The following is an 18,704-nucleotide window of genomic DNA, read 5'->3' on the forward strand; positions in this document are numbered from 1 at the left end:
TACTGTTCACTCAGCACAACAGATGAGGCTCCGTGAGGGAGATGACACTGGAAAGGGCAGGGTGCTGGCAGGTCATCTGCAGCCAGCATCATGGGGACAAAGGCGGTGTGAGCAGCTAAGGATTGGCGCCTCTCTACTTTTCCAAGTCATTTGACACATGCTCTCTACATGGCTGCCCACTGCTGAGCCCGGCCAAGTGCACCAAGCCTCTGAGCCTTTGTGTTCTTCTGTAGTGAGAGCAATGTGCCCTTTCTCTTGATGGACACAGGGCTGGCTCTTACATTAAGGCCCCTTGTTGCTGCCAGCTTCTCAGGACAGCCCTCTGTAACTGTGCTTTTGAAAAGAAATCTCACTCTGAGGTTCATTCCACCCCCTTTCCCTGCTTCAGTCTTCTTGTGAAAGTATATCATGTTTCATGTATCTGTCATTAATACAGTTCTTCCCCTTATCCATCTGGATCTACTTCGACCCCCACTGAATGCCAGAAGCGAGAGACTGTGTGAAACCTATATATGTGTGTGTCCCCCCCCCCCCGTTTGTGTCCATCTCTATTTCTCTCCCTCCCCTCCGCTCCCCTCCTCTCCTCTACTTACATTATAACAAACTTTGACCACTTCACATAAAGCACACTTTACAAGGCGTATTTTGACATCTCCAAACTGCCAGCATCAGTATTCTGTAGGTCCATAAATAAAGGCTGTGTGAACAGCCAGTCTGAGAAGTAGATGTGACTAAGTGGTTGTCCCATAGGTAGCATGTAGTTGGTGGGGATGTCCTGGACAAAACAGATTGTGCTCCAGATGGGACGATGTGAGTTGTGGCTCACCCAGGAATTGTTTTTGCTACTTTCACTGTAATGTTTTTGGACTGCAGTTCACTGGGGGTCATTAAAACCATTTAGATTACTATTTGTGTTCATAGTATTTCTTTCTCACCAGCCTTGAGTTCTGTTTTCTAAACTACTGTATCTCTTAGGGTTTTAAGGCCTCAGAGCCTAGCACCTGGTGTAGACAGTAGATGTAGGTGTAAACGTAAAAAATGAGTAGCATGGATTGCTGTATGGACAGAGTATGGATTCAGTGCCTTTGGTGATGTCTGCCTTTGCCCCTTTTAAGAACCAACTCTGCTTGTTAGTTAAGGGGCTCTACAGAAGGCTGGAAGATTTGATTTTCTAAGCAGAGGCCAAAGGAAAGCTGGAAACAGAAAGGCTTTAAAAAACAATACAATGCTAACTGGTTGTGTGGGCGTAGATGGCTGTGAAGAGCATATGGACACACCCAGCTGCGGTTGTGTTGGGAGAAGAGTTGGGGAAGATGCCTGACATGTCAATCAGGCTGGTGAGTCATGGGTCTACCCCCTCCCCCACAGCCAGGGCCTGTCTCACAGGCCCACCTTTGCCCCACTTCCCTCTCATCACAGGACCAGCAAGCTGTTCTGTGAAATGCATCTCTCTTGACCGTTTCCCATGTCTGTTCTTTCAAAGACTGTTTGGCTGCTTTTTCACTATATTCTAAGGTTGATTGGGAAAAGTTCTGCAGACCTAAGAGTTGTACAGTTGGAAAGAAAGGCATCGTTCTCAGAACAGATATGGCACTCTGGCAGTCTCTTTCTGAGTGTCCTTTTGAAGGAAGCCCCTGTGCATGCCAGCTCCTGCAGGCCTTACAGCAAGCAGTTAGATGATCCAGGAGCAATGCTGTCTTCAGTGTCTCTAAATACTAAAAACTAAGTCCTTGGTGGACTGAAGTTTGACTTATGTTTAATCAAGCTGCTTTTCTCTGGCCATGGCAGCCTAGATTCTCAAACTGGACTCTGTCCTAGGCCATTGTCCTTGGAATAGTGGGTCATTCAGAGCAGTTCCCGGAACTTATTTTTTTTTCCCAATCCACTAATGGCTCTCCAGCCCTATCCATCTATCCCCACACAACCAGTTAGCATTATATTGTTTTTTAAAGCCTTTCTGTTTCCAGCTTTCCTTTGGCCTCTGCTTAGAAAATCAAATCTTCCAGCCTTCTGTAGAGCCCCTTAACTAACAAGCAGAGTGAACGGAACAGCTCTTGTACTGTTACTTCACTCTCTGGGAACTGTTGGTGGTGTTAGAATCTGATACTTGGGTTTTATTCCTATAGTGTAGCATTTTGTGTGCATACGGCTGTCAGGAGGTGCATGCTAACAGCTAACAGGTCTTTTAAGACCTGTGTTTGGTTTGGGGTCCCTGGGTTCATCCCTGTGTTCACTCAGTTGGACTCAGAAGGCAATATTTAGTGTTTCTATTCAAGTCCTGACTTTATTTAGATAGTCTCTTATGCTTACAAGTTCCTCTCCTGAACTGCTACCCATCCTCTTACCCCCAGAGGTTTGGCAATACTTAGAAATGGTTTAGGAGGTTATCAGTGATACTGTTCACCAGACAGGGACCAGGGATGGGTTAATGATCTACCTTGCACTGGACAATGATCGTTTCCCTCACAATGTCAGTGGCACCCAGAGCATACAGACAGCTGTGACTGACTGGTAGCAGACAAAGGAGGGCTTACTACCTGCCTCAACACTGCCTCAAAGGACTTACACAAAGTAAATAAAGCCTGTCTATAATCATCCAGTCTTTGAGGCAGTTACATTACCATTCCCCTCACTTTATAGATAGGAGGTTAAAAAATCTGCTTGCCACATCTTAAGTAGAGAAATGGGTTTCAAGGCTTAGTTGGTTTTTAAAGCCCCCAGCCCCGACACACTCATGCTTTTATCCCTTCAGTGTGACCCTTCAGTAACTGAGAAAGAGTGCCCATCGGGTAGTAAGAGCTAGAGGTAAAATGCCTTCGGGGAAGGAGACTGTTCAGTAGTCACAGTCCTTGTTTCAGAACCGGGACCTATCACTGGGAATGGAGGTTGATGCTCTTAGTTTCTACCACAGGCTGAGGGAGTCAGTGTCTTCCCAAAGCAAGAGGGATGCTGGGACACAGCCCAGGAGCTACTGCATTCCAGCACTGGTGGTTTCGCCTAGCTCTACATCATATTCCAGCTGTATTGGCTTAATTATAGTTACTAGATCTATCAGATATTTTCATGCATAAAGTGGTTTATCTGGAAATCAACCAGAGAGCACACAGGGAAGGACCACTGGGTGATTAGCAGTTACTGACACTGGCTTTGCTTTTGCTCTTGGAAGTTACAATGTTGGTGATGTTTTCTTTTTTATACGGTATTTATCCTTTGAAAATGTCATGCCTTGATAGAGTATATTTTGATCATATCTATAAGCGAAGTTTTCCTGTCCTGGCCGCCTGCTCCCAAATAGCCAACACAGAGGCTTAATATTACTAGCAAATGCTCGCCCGATAACTCAGGTTGTTTACCACCTAACTCTTACACTTAAATTAGCCCGTATTTCTTATCTATGCTTCGCCTCATGACTTGTTATCTCACATTTTCTACTTCCTCAGCTGCTGACTGGTGTCTCCTCTGACTCCGCCCTTCTTCATCCCAGCATTTTCAGTTTGATTGTCCCGCCCAACTTTATCCTGCCTTGGTATAGGCCAGTCAGCTTCTTTATTAACCCATGGGAGTAATACATATTCACAGTGCACAGAAGGATTATTCCACAGCCCGTATCCATTCACCACTACCTCCCAATATCATTGGCTTTTCCTACAGGCACAGAGGAAGTTGGAAATGTGCCTTCCTAACATTAGTAAAGAGAATTAAAACAGTACACAAATGAAAAGACACTTCTCCAGTCTCTAAATGTGCACTTTATGTTAAAGAGAGCATGCACGCAGGGACAGACTCTTGGGAGATGGGAGTGAATACACTCTGCGATCTCGGTGGGTAATGCATCTACTTCTGTGTGGAACGGGGCAACTCTGTTTACAGAACATCTCAGTACATCGTCCGTATGGATTTGATAACCAGAAAACTAAAGTTGTATTTAATTGAATTCTTGTTAGCTCGTCTTTGTCTTTTAGTTTTTTGTTTTGTTTTGTTGGTTTTTCAATACAGGGTTTCTCTCTGTAACAGCTCTAGCTATCCTGGAACTTTCTCTGTAGACCCAGCTGGCCTCAAACTCACAGAGATCCATTTTCCTCTGCCTCCCGAGTGCTGATATTAAAGGTGTGCACCACCAATGCCCAGCTCTAGTTTGTGTGTTTTGAGACAGGGTCTCACTTTGTAACCCTGGCTGACCTAGAGCTATGTGTAGACAGTTCTGCTTGCTTCTGAAGTGTGTGCTTCCACACCCAGCATTAACCCAGAGTCTGAAGGGTGAAGCACTGCATCTCACTGCTGTGATCAGTTCATTATTTTTTAATGCTAAGTTGACTTGGTCATTGCTAATGGATTACAATCCAAATTTAAAAATCCGTTTATCATGACTTTTTTTGTGCTCAAATGGGAGCTTTTTCTGGAACATTTTTTTCAAGTACTTCCACTGGCTTCTTTCTGTTTGGAGCCAGTGGACTGTGGTTGCAATTCAAGGTGTTTAATATTTCCCTCCTCCCCTGTAGACATGAAGTATTCAAAATAATGACAAAGGTGACAAGTTGCTGGTGGGTTTTATTATTATTATTATTATTATTATTATTATTATTATTATTATTATTATTACTATTATTTGGGGGCCTGTCACCTAGCTCCCAAATAAATGCATGTCGTTAGCTTGGCTTGTTTCTAGCCAGCTTCTCTAACTTAAATTATCCCATTTCTCTTTAACTACATTTTGCCTCTGGGCTTTTTACCTTTCTTTATTTTATATATCTTTCTTCTTACTCTGGCTGACCATGTGGCTGGCCCCTGGTGTCCTCCTTTCCTTCTCCTTTTCTGGGTCCTCCTTCCTCTCCTATTTATTCTCTTGGCCTGGCAACCCGGTTTATCCCTCTCCTGTCTAGCCATTGGCCGTTCAGCTCTTTATTAGACCAATCAGGTGTTTTAGACCAATCAGGTGTTTTAGACAGGTGTATTACTATCCAAAGTAATACAACTTTACAGAGCTAAGCAAATGCAACATAAACTAACATAGCATACCTTAAACTAATATTCTATGACATAAATTATTTTAAGGGGGAGCAGAGTCAAAAATGGGTAATGGAGTATATATGACTGGGAAAGAGGAAGGGGACCAGCAAAAGGAGTAACTGTGGGTTAGGGGTGTATTGTATGTGTGTGCGAAAATGCTATAGTAATAACATTGGGGGCAGGATTGGGCTAGCAAGATGGCTCAGCAGGTAAAGGCACTTGCTGACAAATGTGACAACCTAAGTTTGAGCCCCTTGGACCCACATAGTAGAAGGAGAGAATCAATTCTGGAACTTGTCCTCTGACTTCCATGTACATGCATGCCCCCCCCCACACACACACACAGACTCTTTCTCTTTAAATAAATACAAGAAGAATGTTTTAAAATTTACACACACACACACACACACACACACACACACACACACAGTGTTATGAGTGTCATTTCCCTGTGGGGATGGATGTCTGCCACCTTTCAATCCCCTTCATTCTTTCACACCGAGATTCAGCATCACAGGGATGATTTTTATGGAACTGAGAAAAGAAGTTCAGGAACCTGGGACTTTGTTTTCTGTGTGAATTCACAGGATGCTTCATTGTTCTGATTTCTAAATTAGACCTAGCATATCAGTTGCACGAGGAGTTAAGAGCAGTTTTGTTTTTGTGGGAGGAATTCAACCTTTCCCTTTGCACCTTGGAAAATGGCTTGTTCTTGTTCTTTTAGGAAAATGCATGTAAGAAGTATTTTGAGTAGACACTAATCAATGTCTCTTTTTCCCTCTAATAGGTTTTAAAATGGAACATTTCGATGCATCACTCAGTACCTATTTCAGGGCATTACTGGGCCCCCGAGGTAAGGTGGTTTTGCATTTTGCTCACTATCTCTGGCTTCCCTCCCATCTCTTTATGGCGCCTTGTAAATATTGCATGAGGAAATCTTAGAAAATATTTTCTGTGATGACATAAAAACTTTATCCCCAGTAGCAAGAGGCCTTGAAGAATCCTCTTGTAGTTGAATGCTGTCCCCTGATTCTTAGGACAGAGACTCAGCTGCTGTAGCCATCTCTCCTCTGGCTTCAGCTGCCACACCTTAATGGTGGTACACTTTTCTTAAAGCTTGACTCCTAGAAGAGACCAAGCAGTGCATTCCCAACAAGCACTTGCCCTGATGTGCTTGCAAAGTTCTAAGGCTTCTTTCCTCTGACACCTGGGTCTTGATGTATCACCCAGGCTGGCCTTAAAGCCCAGGGATCCTCTTGCCTTAGCTACTTAAGTGCTGGGCTCTGTGTGTGTGTGTGTGTGTGTGTGTGTGTGTGTGTGTGTGTGTATGTCATCACACCCAAACAGAAGTATATGTTTACGGTACTGGGCATAAAACCCAAGGCTTCATGTGTGCTGGGTAAGTGCTCTATTGTTGAACTATATACAATGTAAATAAGCCCATAAGGATCTTTTCCCTCATTTTTAAAGTAGTTTTTATACTATGTTTATTTTAGCTATGTTGATTGTACAAGGAAATGGCGTTCTTTTTGACATTTCCATGTCTACGGGATGAACTTGGTTTATATTCGTTCCCCGCCCCTCCCCCTGCCCCTCTCTTTTGTCCCTTCCCCATCACCTGTCCTCTTTCACATCTCTAACAGTGCTTGAAGGGTTTGTTTATAACTCATTGCATTTCATGTCATACACCTGAAGTCCCTGGTTACACAACTGTTAGTCTTGGTTGTGTTTTGTTTGTTTAAGTAAACTGGCTCTTCATGGCCTTTTAGTATTGGCCATAATGTCTTCTTTAGAAAAGAATATTTTGAGCGGTTCACAGAGATGTATTAGATTTCCATCACTGTGACAGAATAACTGAAAAAATCAACTTAAAGGAGGAAAGGTTATTTTGGCTCCTGACTTCAGAGGTCCCAGTCTATCTTGGTCCTGTCATTCTGGGCCTGAGACAAAGCTGTCGTTGTTGAGCGTGGCTGAGGGTGTAAGGACAGACCCAAGGATAAGATGCTCCCTTCAGTGGGAAGCCTTACTAACCTATACTCTCTGCCAGGCCCCACATTCTATAGTTTTCAGCACCTCTTGGTAGTCCAGTCAATAATAAACCCAGCAATGGAGTCATCCATTGGTGATGTTGGGAACCTCATAATCCAGTCCTTTCCCCCAAAGCCCCAACTAGGAAGCTGTGAACAGCTTCTTACCAGACCAAAAGATTCTCAGTTTCACTCATGATTTTTAAAGTGCAGAAGAAAACAACCAAAGAACTTCATCTCATGTCATATGACAGAGGTGAAATGGTGTTTGATACCATCTGTGACTAAAATAAGGGTGTGGGGAGTCTTTTCTTCTGTGGCAGCTAAAATGCATGTACCCGACTAGTAACCCTGAGCTGTTACCCTACAGTGATTAGTCTCGCAAAGAAGAGTGAAGGATGCTCATTTTAGAATTGTCAAGACTGGCATCAGCTAGGAACATGTTCAACGAGAGGGTGGTCAATTGGGGGGGGGACAAAAAGAAAACAAAGAACAAGTTAGGTTGGTAGTGATGGCACAAGCCTGTATTCAGGAAGGCGAAGCAAGAGAATCCTATGTTTTGAGAGTTACACAAGCTGCACAACAAGCCCCAAGCCCTACCAAGCTTAACAGTGAAAGACAAAGAAGAAGCACAGCTAGATGCATCTGCATCAACTTGTGTTGAAACTGCACCTTCTTGGCTGTAAGACACAGAAAATCCATTTTTTAAACTGTCTGAAATAATAATAAAAATGACTGTCTTACTTTGCAAGGAAGAGTAGCTACTGTGCTATTTCAAGCGTTCTATGATAGTAACCAAGAACCCTGTTCTTTATATTTTTCCTCTTCTCCATCCTCATCTGAGCAGCTCAGTTCTCAGGATGGCCACCTGTATGATTGCAGCAGCTGCAGGCTATCTATCCAACACAGGAAGAAGACGTTTGTCCATTGTATGATTTGTAGAACAAAGGCAGCTTTTCACCTAGAAGCTTATTCCACATCTCCATTTCTGAACTGGCTACAGAGCAGTGAGCTACTGTGACCAGCTGGATCCCTAGGAACTCCTTGCCTGGGGCTGGGGTTGGGACCAGCTGCTATGGGTCCCCTTGGAGGGAGGATGGGTACTTGCTGAAAATATACTATACAAATGAGCAGGGCGCTGGACTGAACTTTAAGTGAAAGAACATGGAAAATTTTATATTCATTGTGTTTATAATATATATGTATACACAGAAGATGTTAGCTGGGAAGTGGTAACCTACTTTCTCAAGACAGACTGCTAAGGCCCAGGGCTGAGAACAAAAGGTGTTAGGAATGCCATCATGGCAGCCACTTCCCTGAAGGACTTCTGAGAACTGACGGTACTGTCCGCTGCCACTCTGACATAACTGGTGGGGGGGATATGGAGGCAGCATCTCTTGCTGAAGCCAAAGAAAGCAAGCCATGAAAGACGTGCTGGGAAGGCTCAAAGTGTCTGTACAGATAGAAGAATGGCACTTAGTTCCCCAACGGGAGCTATTTATTGAGCATTTTCTTCCTCCCTGTGAGATCAAGGCAAAAAAAAAAATGTGGGAGGCAAGCATGGCAGTGCATCCAGAGGGCAGGGCTATAGGCTGTTAATACCAGGTACTTGGGTTTTGGTGAGAAGGTAAGAGTGGGGTGTCCTTTGAGTCAGTGTAAGTCTCAAGTTCCTATAGGGCTCTAAATGTCTTAAACAGTCCCTGTCCGATCATGGCTGAGCCAATAGCGTTGCATTGTTTTCACTCATTGGCCCTCAGTTGCTGGCCTTCTAGTGGGGCACAGTGTCCCTAATCTGGCTACATGGCACATAGCTTGTTGCTGAAGGTCCTTTGAGTGCAGACTACTTGTGTTTCATGACTCCATGTTAATTTAATAAACATAATAAATTTGGAGGGTGATTTAGCTTTAATTTTCCTTCAGATTTGTTTGAAAGCCCATTTTTATTACATAGCAAAAACGTAAGTAAATAAACCATTCTAAACATACATCAGAAAGCTTTGCCTTGTTTGATGTGTATCTATAGGTATTCTACTTTGTGCAGATTAAATGCAACATTAGTCTCAGGTGGCTTTGGGGATGGTGTTTCTTCTCTGTGCCTTACCAATTACTAAATATTTTTCTTCTGGTGTTTTTCAGATACAAGGGTAAAAGGATGGTTTCTTCTGGACAATTACATACCTACATTTGTCTGCTCTGTCATTTACTTACTAATTGTATGGCTGGGACCAAAATACATGAAGAATAAGCAGGCATTCTCTTGCCGGGGAATTCTAGTGGTGTATAACCTTGGACTCACCTTGCTGTCTCTCTATATGTTCTATGAGGTAGGTCAATGTCTGCTAAGGGATGAACTTTCTGTACACTGTGAATATGTATTCCTCTCATTGGTTAATAATAAAAGCTGTTTGACCAGTAACCAGGCAGGATAAAGTTAGGTGGAACAATCAAACCAAGAACTCAGATGAGTAGGGGCAGAATCAGGGGAGACACCAAACAGCTGCCGGAGCAACAAGATACACCAGAGAACAGGTAACACCATGAAGCCACGTGGCAAAGTATAGATTAATAGAAATGGATTAAGTTTTTAGAGCTAGTTAGTAATAAGCCTAAGCAATAGACCAAACTGTAGTTAATATTTTAAGCCTCTGAGTGAATATTTAAAGGTGGCTGTGGGACCTGGTGGGACAGAAAAGCCCCCATTTACAAACGAGAGTTTCCTTCCACTGTTCTGTTCTGATGATGCTCTCCTGAGTTGTGTCCCTAAGTGAGGGAAAGTACCTGCTTCTCTCAGGTAGAGAACTGGGCAGCTAGTCTATTAATGCGTTTTGAGTAGGTTTTAACATTGATCTTAAGAAAAAAAAAGTTGTTTTTACAAATGTCTCCTAGAATACCTAAAGTAGAAGCCTTTGTTATTCTTTTGTTACTCATGTTTCGTGTGACATTCAGAACTAAACAAAATATTTTCCAACACATTTGTATGCATGCAGAATACAGGCTGGAGAATGAACAAAATGTAAAAAGCAGATCTGTGCACATTTTATTAAGTGTTTAATAAAAGCTTGTTTCTCGTGTGGAGGCGGAAGGGAGTGCGTGGTGTGTTGATAAATTCTGTGGCCATTCAGCCTTTGTTCTGCTCTGGTAGCTTGTCAGATCTCACAAGTTTTGTTTTTAAAGTTTTGCTGTGCATAATTCATTGTACATAGCACTGTGTTAACCTGGGGATACCTATACACAAGTACACACTGTGTATGAGCTGATTTGAAAACCTGAGACACATGAATGGTAAGATTCCCATTTAGAATTTTAATGGTCTGTGTGAGTTCAGGTCCAGTCACTTCTTTTATATGGCCAGAATGTCCAAATGAGGTGTTTAGGCTTCAAAGGCAGATACTCACAGTCAACATTTTAGTTCTCCCTATTTTGCAAGGGATGATACAGCCTGCAAAGCCAGGAAGGACGGGAAAGCTGTCCTCTGTTGTTAAGCAAAGTGTGTGTCTTTGGGAAGGACCGTAGTTTCCACACTCACTTTAACCTATTGCTAAATCCCCTTGGACAGAGACTTCATATCTACACACAAAATGGACACCTTGGGATACTCTTAATATGGCTTTAATTTTCCCCAGAAGTAGTGGGGAAGAGGGTGGGGAGGGGATGAACTGCAGTGGTGACTTCCTGGCTCACACTGAGCAGGAATGTGAGCTAGTAAAAACTGCTATGTCCAGTGGAAGGGATGCAGCGGGAAGACCTGCTTGTCCCCTCGTGTGTGTACCCTCTGCCAAAGTATAGATGGTGCGACTAGATGAGAATAGGACTAGCCTTGCTTTTATGTTTAACACTCAGAGATTTTTTTTCTTTCTTTTCTGACCCATTCTAGAATAAAGGCAGTTTAGCCTCCAGGATGGAGATTTCAGGCCTCGAGGCAGGGACAGAGTACAGGTGTGACTGCAGGTCCCAGTCCTGGGTACTGTTCTTCATGCTCGAAGGACAGATTGCAGCAGCTGTCAGGTTCCAGAGCAAACTTTTCTGTCATATAACTGAAAGACGATAGAGCCATTTCCTTAAGTAAGCTTCTATAGACTTTAATATTGTATGTAGTGTATTCTAGAAAAAAAATAATTTAGGGTGATTGAATTTTAGAGAACCAGAGTGTTTGCCAAGGATGTTTCACAAACCCCAAAGACGTGGCCATTATGTAATTTAGCTCCATGTACAGCTGTCTCTGAAGTGAAGAAGAGAAGCAAATGGCTGTATAAACTGATGGTCTATGCATCTGATTAGGGACTTGTGGACAGCCCGTGGTTAAAAGTAGTTTCCCCTCTGGCACTGTGGTAGGAATGTGTTCTTTGTGCACCATCTAAGCCCCACGTGTAGAGAAGAAATGTAAAGAATATTTAGAGGGAAACCCCACCCTTAACTCCCGAGCTTGCAAGGCATAAAGGGCTACACACAACAGGCAGCTGTTACTTGTATTAAATCAGGTTTGTGAGTTTCTATTCTGATCACACTTATACATGAATGATAACCCCTATCTGTAGAAGGAAGTTCTGTTCTATCCTACCCTGCAGCTGCTCAGTCCCAAAGAAACACAAAGAGACTTATATTAATTATAAACCTCTTTGACCTATTGCTTAGGCTTATTACTAACAAGCTCTTAAAGCTTAAATTAACCCATAATTCTTATCTTATGTTTAGCCACGGGGCTTGGTACCTTTTCTCATCTTGCTTCCTCTGGGTCTGGCTGGCTATTGTGTCTCTGCCTTTCCTCTTCCCAGAATTCTCCTAGTCTGGTAGCACTGCCTATACTTCCTGCCTGGCTACTGGCCAATCAGCATTTTATTAAACTAACACGAGTGACAGATCTTTACAGTGAACCAGAGCATTATCCCACAGCACCTCTTGCTCCAGAGTGATCGTCCTGCATGGTTGCTGCTGTTCTGTTCTTCCATAGGCTCGTCAGTGATAAGACTATAGTGTGTCCCTTGTTGAGTTTAGGATTTCATTTCAGTTCCACGTTCTTTTCTGGAACGTGTGTTTGTATTCTATTGACACAGTAGGGCAGCCATGAAGCCTTAGTGGCTAAGCTGATGGGATCATGAAGCCTGTGGGGTACAGTATCCTGCTCATCGCTCTCTAGTTACCTTCCTGCTTATTGACATATTTGAGGCTGTAAAGAATTTTTAAAGCAAATACTTAGTCATGGGTATTTTAATTACAAATCTGCCTTGACAAGTTGTGGGTCAGTACAAGAAGTAATGACTGCTTAAAGGAAGCAGAAGTCTTAAAAGAAGGGTGATAAGGAAATGAAAGAGAAGCCACAGAAATAGTAAAAAGAACTAAAATTTGAAAGTGAAGCTTAAGTTCAAAATGCAGAAGGAGTATAGGTGTATTTATAGTTTATGCATTTGGAAGGGGAAAAGAGTTAAAAGGAGAAGGGGGCTTGTGCTTTTAGTTATCTTATTGTCCTAATGTTTGTTAGGCCAGACATTCCTGATTTTTAAGTGTATTTGAGATGTGGAATATATTGGTTTGAAAGTATTGGGTGTTTTAGGTTTCCCTTGTTGACAGTAGGCACTGTGTGGCATCCCAGACAGGGATGAAGATCTGAGACTCCAGGTTGTAGAAGAGAAACTTCCTGCCTTAGTTACTCAGTGTTGTGACACAGCTCTTACAGAAACATAAGCATAAGCATCCATGTGCTTCCTGCCCTCTGAGAGTGTATTTCAGCCGAATAGACACACCGCTGTTTGTCAAGCTATCCTTGTCAGTGTTTGTGGTGAGAACCCCATAATACTAAACACCAGCTTGATTGGATTAGGAGCCATCTAGGGCATAATGAGGCATGCTTTTGGGTGTGTTTACAGATGGGTTTATGTGGAGGAAGACCCATCCTGACTGATGGGGGTGGGGGGGTGACACAGATGAGTGATGGCCTTCCTCTCCCTGCCTCCAGAGTGGAACAAGCCACTCTGACCACCATGAGGGAATGCATACTCAGAACTGAGCCAGAATGAACACTTTTTGAAAGGTAAAAGGAACCGATGCAAACCCCTGCCTGCACATCGAGTGGCTTTCCCTTATTCTCTGTGTTTGCACCAGCTGGACCTGCATTTTCCTGTCAGCCCTGCAGCAAGCTATCAAAGCGACTTCTGCTCCTTTGTCACAGTGTTACACAAGGTGTCCCTCTCAGGCAGCTGCTCCGCTCTGACCTGAGGCTGTTTTGATGTGTCTGCTCTTTTCCCATTGTGCCTCTGACCTCCGTGGCTCTGCATGGAGAGATCTAATTGTGTGGTTTGATGTAGTGTAAAAGGGCACGTTCATCTTGCTCAGCCTGTGGTTGCACACACTGATCCTGGACTCTACAGCAGTTGTCAGGGAGGCAGGGTCACTGCGGTATAGTGCCTTTGCCTTTGGTCGCCCCAGGGATGCATCTCTTCGGAAAGCTACACTCTGGGCTCCTCTAGGCTGTTCTGCTCAGCTCTGTCCAAACCCCACCAGCACCAGCTCTTTGATTCTTCCTCCCTGCCCCCAACCTCTTCGGCATCTCTGTTCCCAATTGAAGTGCTTTCGTGGTCCGCCCATCAACATCTCATTCCATCCCAGCCCACACTCAGACACCTGTGAGGAAAAGGGTCCCCCTACATCCTTCCATTGTTATTTTGTTTACACCACAAAAGCAGTCCTTGTATAGGAATAGGGGGAAAGTCAAATGCCAGAACCACATTTATACTATTTAACAATCCAATATAAATTACAGGCTACAAACGATTACTTTTCGAGTATGTCTTTTTTTTTCTAGTAGCTGTAGGTAGAACTGTATGTTGGTGGAAAATGTGACCCATTTATCTTCCCAACATTAGAATATTTAAAATTTTGTGTAAAAAAATTATTCCTGAGAAGACAGACCTGGTTTAACATAAATCCGAGCGTATTCTTTATTTCCCTCCCCCAGTGCTGGGCATGCATACATACACTGCTATTCTTGGCTTTCACACGGGTTCTAGGGATCCAAATTCAGGTCCTCATTCTTGTGCAGCAAGCTCTTTGCCAACTGAGTCATTCATTTGGATCAGTTTTGTAAAAGAACCGATACTTGAAGCTGGGCATGGTGGCACATGCCTGCTGCACCAGGAGGATCGGACCATAGTCATCCTTGGCTTATGTAGTAAGTGAAGCCAGCCTGAGGCATGTGAAACCCTGTCTGAAAACAAAACTTTAAATGTGTCCTCTAGCTACATCCCCGAGGTCATGCTCCTGAAGTCATGATGTAGCCTATGCTATTTTTTTTTTTTTAACTTTAAAAACAGAAGTGTTCCTTGAATGTCCCAGATAAGCATCCCATATTAGCATTGCTGGGGCTGTGTGAGATGAGTGTCTTTCCCCCTAGTGTCTGAAAGATGGTGGAAGAACTTGAATACAGACTTCTAAGGAACAACTAGAGGGTAGGGCAAAAAAATGCTTAACCTTCCTGGTTGGCGACAGTGGTGGAGTTAGGTGTGCGCTCTGTAGTTGTGAGTGCTGAGTGGCTTCTGCCTTTGTACAGGTTGCCAGGAGCTCATACTGTCTTTTCTTTGAACCATGCTTGGAAAACCAGGGAGCTTTATTGGAAAGATGAAGGATAGGGCTTGTGGGTTGGGTAGAGTGCTGGGGCCACTGCCTTCTGTAATTGGGAGCTGGTAGGCACCTCCCTAGGCACCCCTGGGCTCTGCCTTGCCTGGGGCTCTGACATAGCCTGAGAACAGTTGCTTAGGAGGTGTTCTATTCCAAACTGTCTTCTGTTTCTTTTGGCTTAGGCTTTCCTAAAAATAGATAACGTTATTGATGGAAAACAGAATTTGGAACGCGTTTTATTTTCCAGAATACTTGGAAGACGATTTGTGCTCCTTGCCTTCTTGTTTTTTGTTTTTTTGTTGTTGTTGTTGTTGTTTTTCCCCAGAAAATACACACCAACTTTATTAGACCAACAGAAATTTCCAATTTCTAAGAAGGAAAATAACATGAAGCCAGTACCACCTGGGAAGTGTCGCATCACATTACTGTTCTGATGGCTCCTGGCCACACTGAGGGTCACAGAAGACCACCACCATCATAGCTGCTGCAGGCCATGCTTTTGCCTGCGGCAGCTTAATTATCAAAGCTACAGATGGAAGACTCATTTCAAAGCTTTTGGTGTGGAGAGAATCTGTCAGTCTAGAGAGCAGAGCCTTGTTTCTCCAACTAGAACAAACTATGAACTAACCTAGCAATTTTTCTTCCATTCCGCTAGAGTACTTTGTGAAGACCTCTCTTCCATCCCCACCAGAATGGTGGGGGAAAGACAGGGGCAGGGGGCCAAGACACTAGCTCTAGCAGGCTGTTCTGGTGACACGATGGGCTCCGGTCCCTTTCTGCTGGTGGTAGTAGGTGTCTTTTCTGGCATCTGCAGCAGCTTGATGGGGGAGGAAGGAACCGCCCACCCATCACCTCTTCTTGAAGCCGTATTTTTTGCGTTCATAGAACAGGTCTGTCTTAGAGCTCCCCAAATTGACAATCTTTGGGCAACCATCTCTATCTTCTCCTGAATGGTGCACTCTTTACAATAGTAGGCATCGGACACTCCGGGACCTCCACAGATCACACACCGGCCCTGGTAAGATCCAGAGTTACACTCATCACATATGCGAACCAGGGTGCAGGGTCGCACATAGGAGTCACAAATCACACATTTGCCATCACAGTTTTCACACAGTTCTTCCAATAGCAACATCAGCCTGCTTGCGGCAGAAAATCAAATCTGGATGATGTTTAGCCATTACTCTTCCCCAAGCCGACAGCCTTAAGTGAGGGTGTAGAGAAGTTGACTCACTGGAGAGGCCAGTATTTGTAAGAAAGCTAGGTGTGCCCAGCCTTTTGACATTGTGGCAAGAAGTTGTCGCCTATAGCGTTCACACCGTGAAATCATTAACCCCACCTCAATAAAATACAAACAAGCCTGATTACATTTATGGTTTTGTGTTGGGGTCTATTCATAGCTATCCCGGGGTACACAGTTGTAGGTTGGACATTGCTGCATCTTGCCCATAATTTATTCCCCTACAACTGAATGAAGTTCCTTGTTCAGAAAATCTCTCCTTAGCATTGTAAGGAAATAGTACTTGCTCCTCAGTGTATCTGAAGCTTTCCTGAAATGATTGAACATAGAGAGGGAAAGGGGAGGATGCAATCTAAACACCTCCCTCCTCACCCACACCAGGAGGGAGGGTGTGCCTTTGCCAGAGAGGAAGCCTTGGACATGATTCTGTAGACTCTTCAGATCTACCTTTGCTACTGAAGTAATAAAGTATGTGAGAAAGTTATAGACTCCCTTCCTTCCTCCCTCCCTCCCTCCCTCCCTCCCTCCCTCCCTCCCTCCCTCCTTTCTTTCTTTCTCTCTTTCTTTCTCTTTCTGTCTTGATAGGGTCTCTCTCTGTAGACCTGGCTAGCCTAGAACAGAGTCTCCTGCCTCTGCCTCCCAAGTGCTGGGATTAAAGGTATATACTACTGTGCCCCACCTGACAAGTTCTTGATTAAAGCCAGGCTTTGTTTGCAAAGCAGGACTGAAGTAGTTTGGCTGGAGGAGTTTTAAACTATGCAAAGGACACTGGCAGGGGCTCCTGTTTCCACCCTGGTCATAGATGTTCAGGTACTGGAAGCAGAAATACCATACATTTGGCTAGAATCATATCAGACTTACCTACCAAAGGCTGTGCACCAGACTTCCTCATTTAACATTATCTCCACATTCCTGTCCTTTTTTAACTGTATGAACAGGAAAAAAAAAAAAACAAAAAAAAAAACCTCCAGCATAAGCAGGAAGGCAGGGGCTGGGGGCTGGTATTTAGAGGATGCCAGGCATACCTGCTTCAGGTTAGCCTGTTTGCTCTGTGCTAAAGATTTGTCAAGTGTGCAGGAGCAGTCCTTATGTGTAAACAAGGGAGGTGCCTTCAGCTGTGTCCATCATCGTAGGAAGGAACAACACACTTCTGAAGGTCATAGGTGTGAAAGTATCTTCACAGGCTTCCTCATGCTCTGGACTTGAGATTTCAGATTGAAAGCCAACTAACTATCGATGTGACTTTATTCATAATAGCGCCCAAAGTGGCCCAAAATGCTGTAGAGGAAATGGGTGCCCTTGAATTCAGAATAGCTCTGGTTGGTTATAAGTCAGATGTCTGCTAAGGAGATAGATAGAGATAAAGGTCTAATTTCCCCCAGCATCCTTCATGGAGAGACTAGCCAAGAACCCAGAAACAGGCATGGAAGGCACAGGAGCCTAGAACTGCTGTGGGAGGTACCCGTATCATTTCTGTTCCGGTTTCCTCACTTACAATGCTCACTTTTACCAGATACAAAGGCGCACACATCCCAGCAAGCAAATCTGTGAAATGTCTTAATGGCTCTTAGGAATGTTCCTCAGAATGTGATACTGTTGTATTCAAGCACCAAGAGTCTGTTTTCATTGCCTTGCTCAGGGAATGATGTCCATATAACTTACCCACCTCTAACCACCCAAAACCAGACAGCCCTTCTGACATCTTGGGGCATTGGGGTGGCAGGGTGGTAGAACCCAGAGGGAAGAGCTTTTCCAATTAGACTCAAGTACTTCAAATGACCTTGTTTCCTAAGAGGCTTTGGTAGCGTTCCAAGAAGTAACTGTGCCGAAGGTTACGCTTCATTTGTGGTTAGAAGACATTCCTCACCATTTGCTCCCCGGTTGCATCACGCAGCAGTCCCTGTGACTGATGCTCGCCTACATTTTTCTTAAGGTGAAAAGATGCACAAAACCTCCATTGGCTATTGAATTTGTCTCCTAGGAGAGAAGGAAACTGCTCGCTGTGTTTTAATTATAGCTCTTCACACTCTCCTGGCCTAATTAAGGTTTGCTTTACTCCAAGGAAGGAGACAGCGCATATGGCGTTACAGTGGTACTGCCTGTATCTTGGTTACTTAGGGAAAGCCACATAAGTAATCCTCTCTTTGTTGTCCTTGGACCAGCTAGTGGTACAGGGAATGTGAAGATAGAGGCGAGCTGTTTGTTGTGGCCTGCACAACACTTGGGAACAAACAGTCCCTGAGCTGATTCTCAGAAGCTCAAGGTAGATAGATGGCAGTCCTTTCTCTCAGTGCCTCACTCTGTCCGTCCTCTTGGGCCTCTTGCTCCTCCGAGTCTGTTGACATACAACATCGTGGCCATCTCAATGGAGAGAATGCTGAAGTGCAGATGGCCTCCCCAAGGACCTGGAGAGGTGAAGGAGGGGTAGGTCACACCAAGCATGGCCAACACATGAGTAGCTTCTGCTGTGTGTAGCTGGCTGATGCTAACAGAGCTTACCCACCCTTGAATTCTTTATCCTCCAAAGGTGTTTTACATAGAGACTCCCCTGTTGTCGAAGGCCATAGGAAAGGGCAAGTAGGATTTTGAGTTATGTTGCCTATAGAAGGAAGTTTCACCTGGATTCCTTTAGAAACAAAAAATGAAAATGAGGCACATGCCTGGAGGGGCCTGCTGCTCAATAAGAGCCTTCCATGCTAAGCAGCACCTTCGGAATTACAGGGGGTAGTCATTTACCCTCTTCCCTACAGAGCAACCCCACCCCTGCGCAAGGAGAAAGGATTGCAGTCCCCAGTACCTGAATAAGTAAGTGTCTTACTCAT

General features: G+C 44.0%; 1 protein-coding gene and 1 pseudogene across 1 annotated transcript in view; one reads left to right on the forward strand and one right to left on the reverse strand.

Moving 5' to 3' along the window:
* Positions 1-18,704, forward strand: part of Elovl5 (ELOVL fatty acid elongase 5) — a 64,825-nt gene that overhangs the window by 35,517 nt on the left and 10,604 nt on the right. Inside the window, exons 2-3 of the mRNA XM_027411107.2 lie at positions 5,795-5,860; positions 9,171-9,358. Coding sequence (XP_027266908.1) covers positions 5,803-5,860; positions 9,171-9,358 — 246 coding nt within the window. The 5' untranslated portion in view covers positions 5,795-5,802. The remainder of the gene's footprint in view (positions 1-5,794; positions 5,861-9,170; positions 9,359-18,704) is intronic.
* LOC118238698 lies at positions 15,457-15,823 on the reverse strand (annotated as a pseudogene).

Source organism: Cricetulus griseus, chromosome 4 (assembly GCF_003668045.3).
Source record: "Cricetulus griseus strain 17A/GY chromosome 4, alternate assembly CriGri-PICRH-1.0, whole genome shotgun sequence".
Classification (NCBI taxonomy): Eukaryota; Metazoa; Chordata; class Mammalia; order Rodentia; family Cricetidae; genus Cricetulus; species Cricetulus griseus.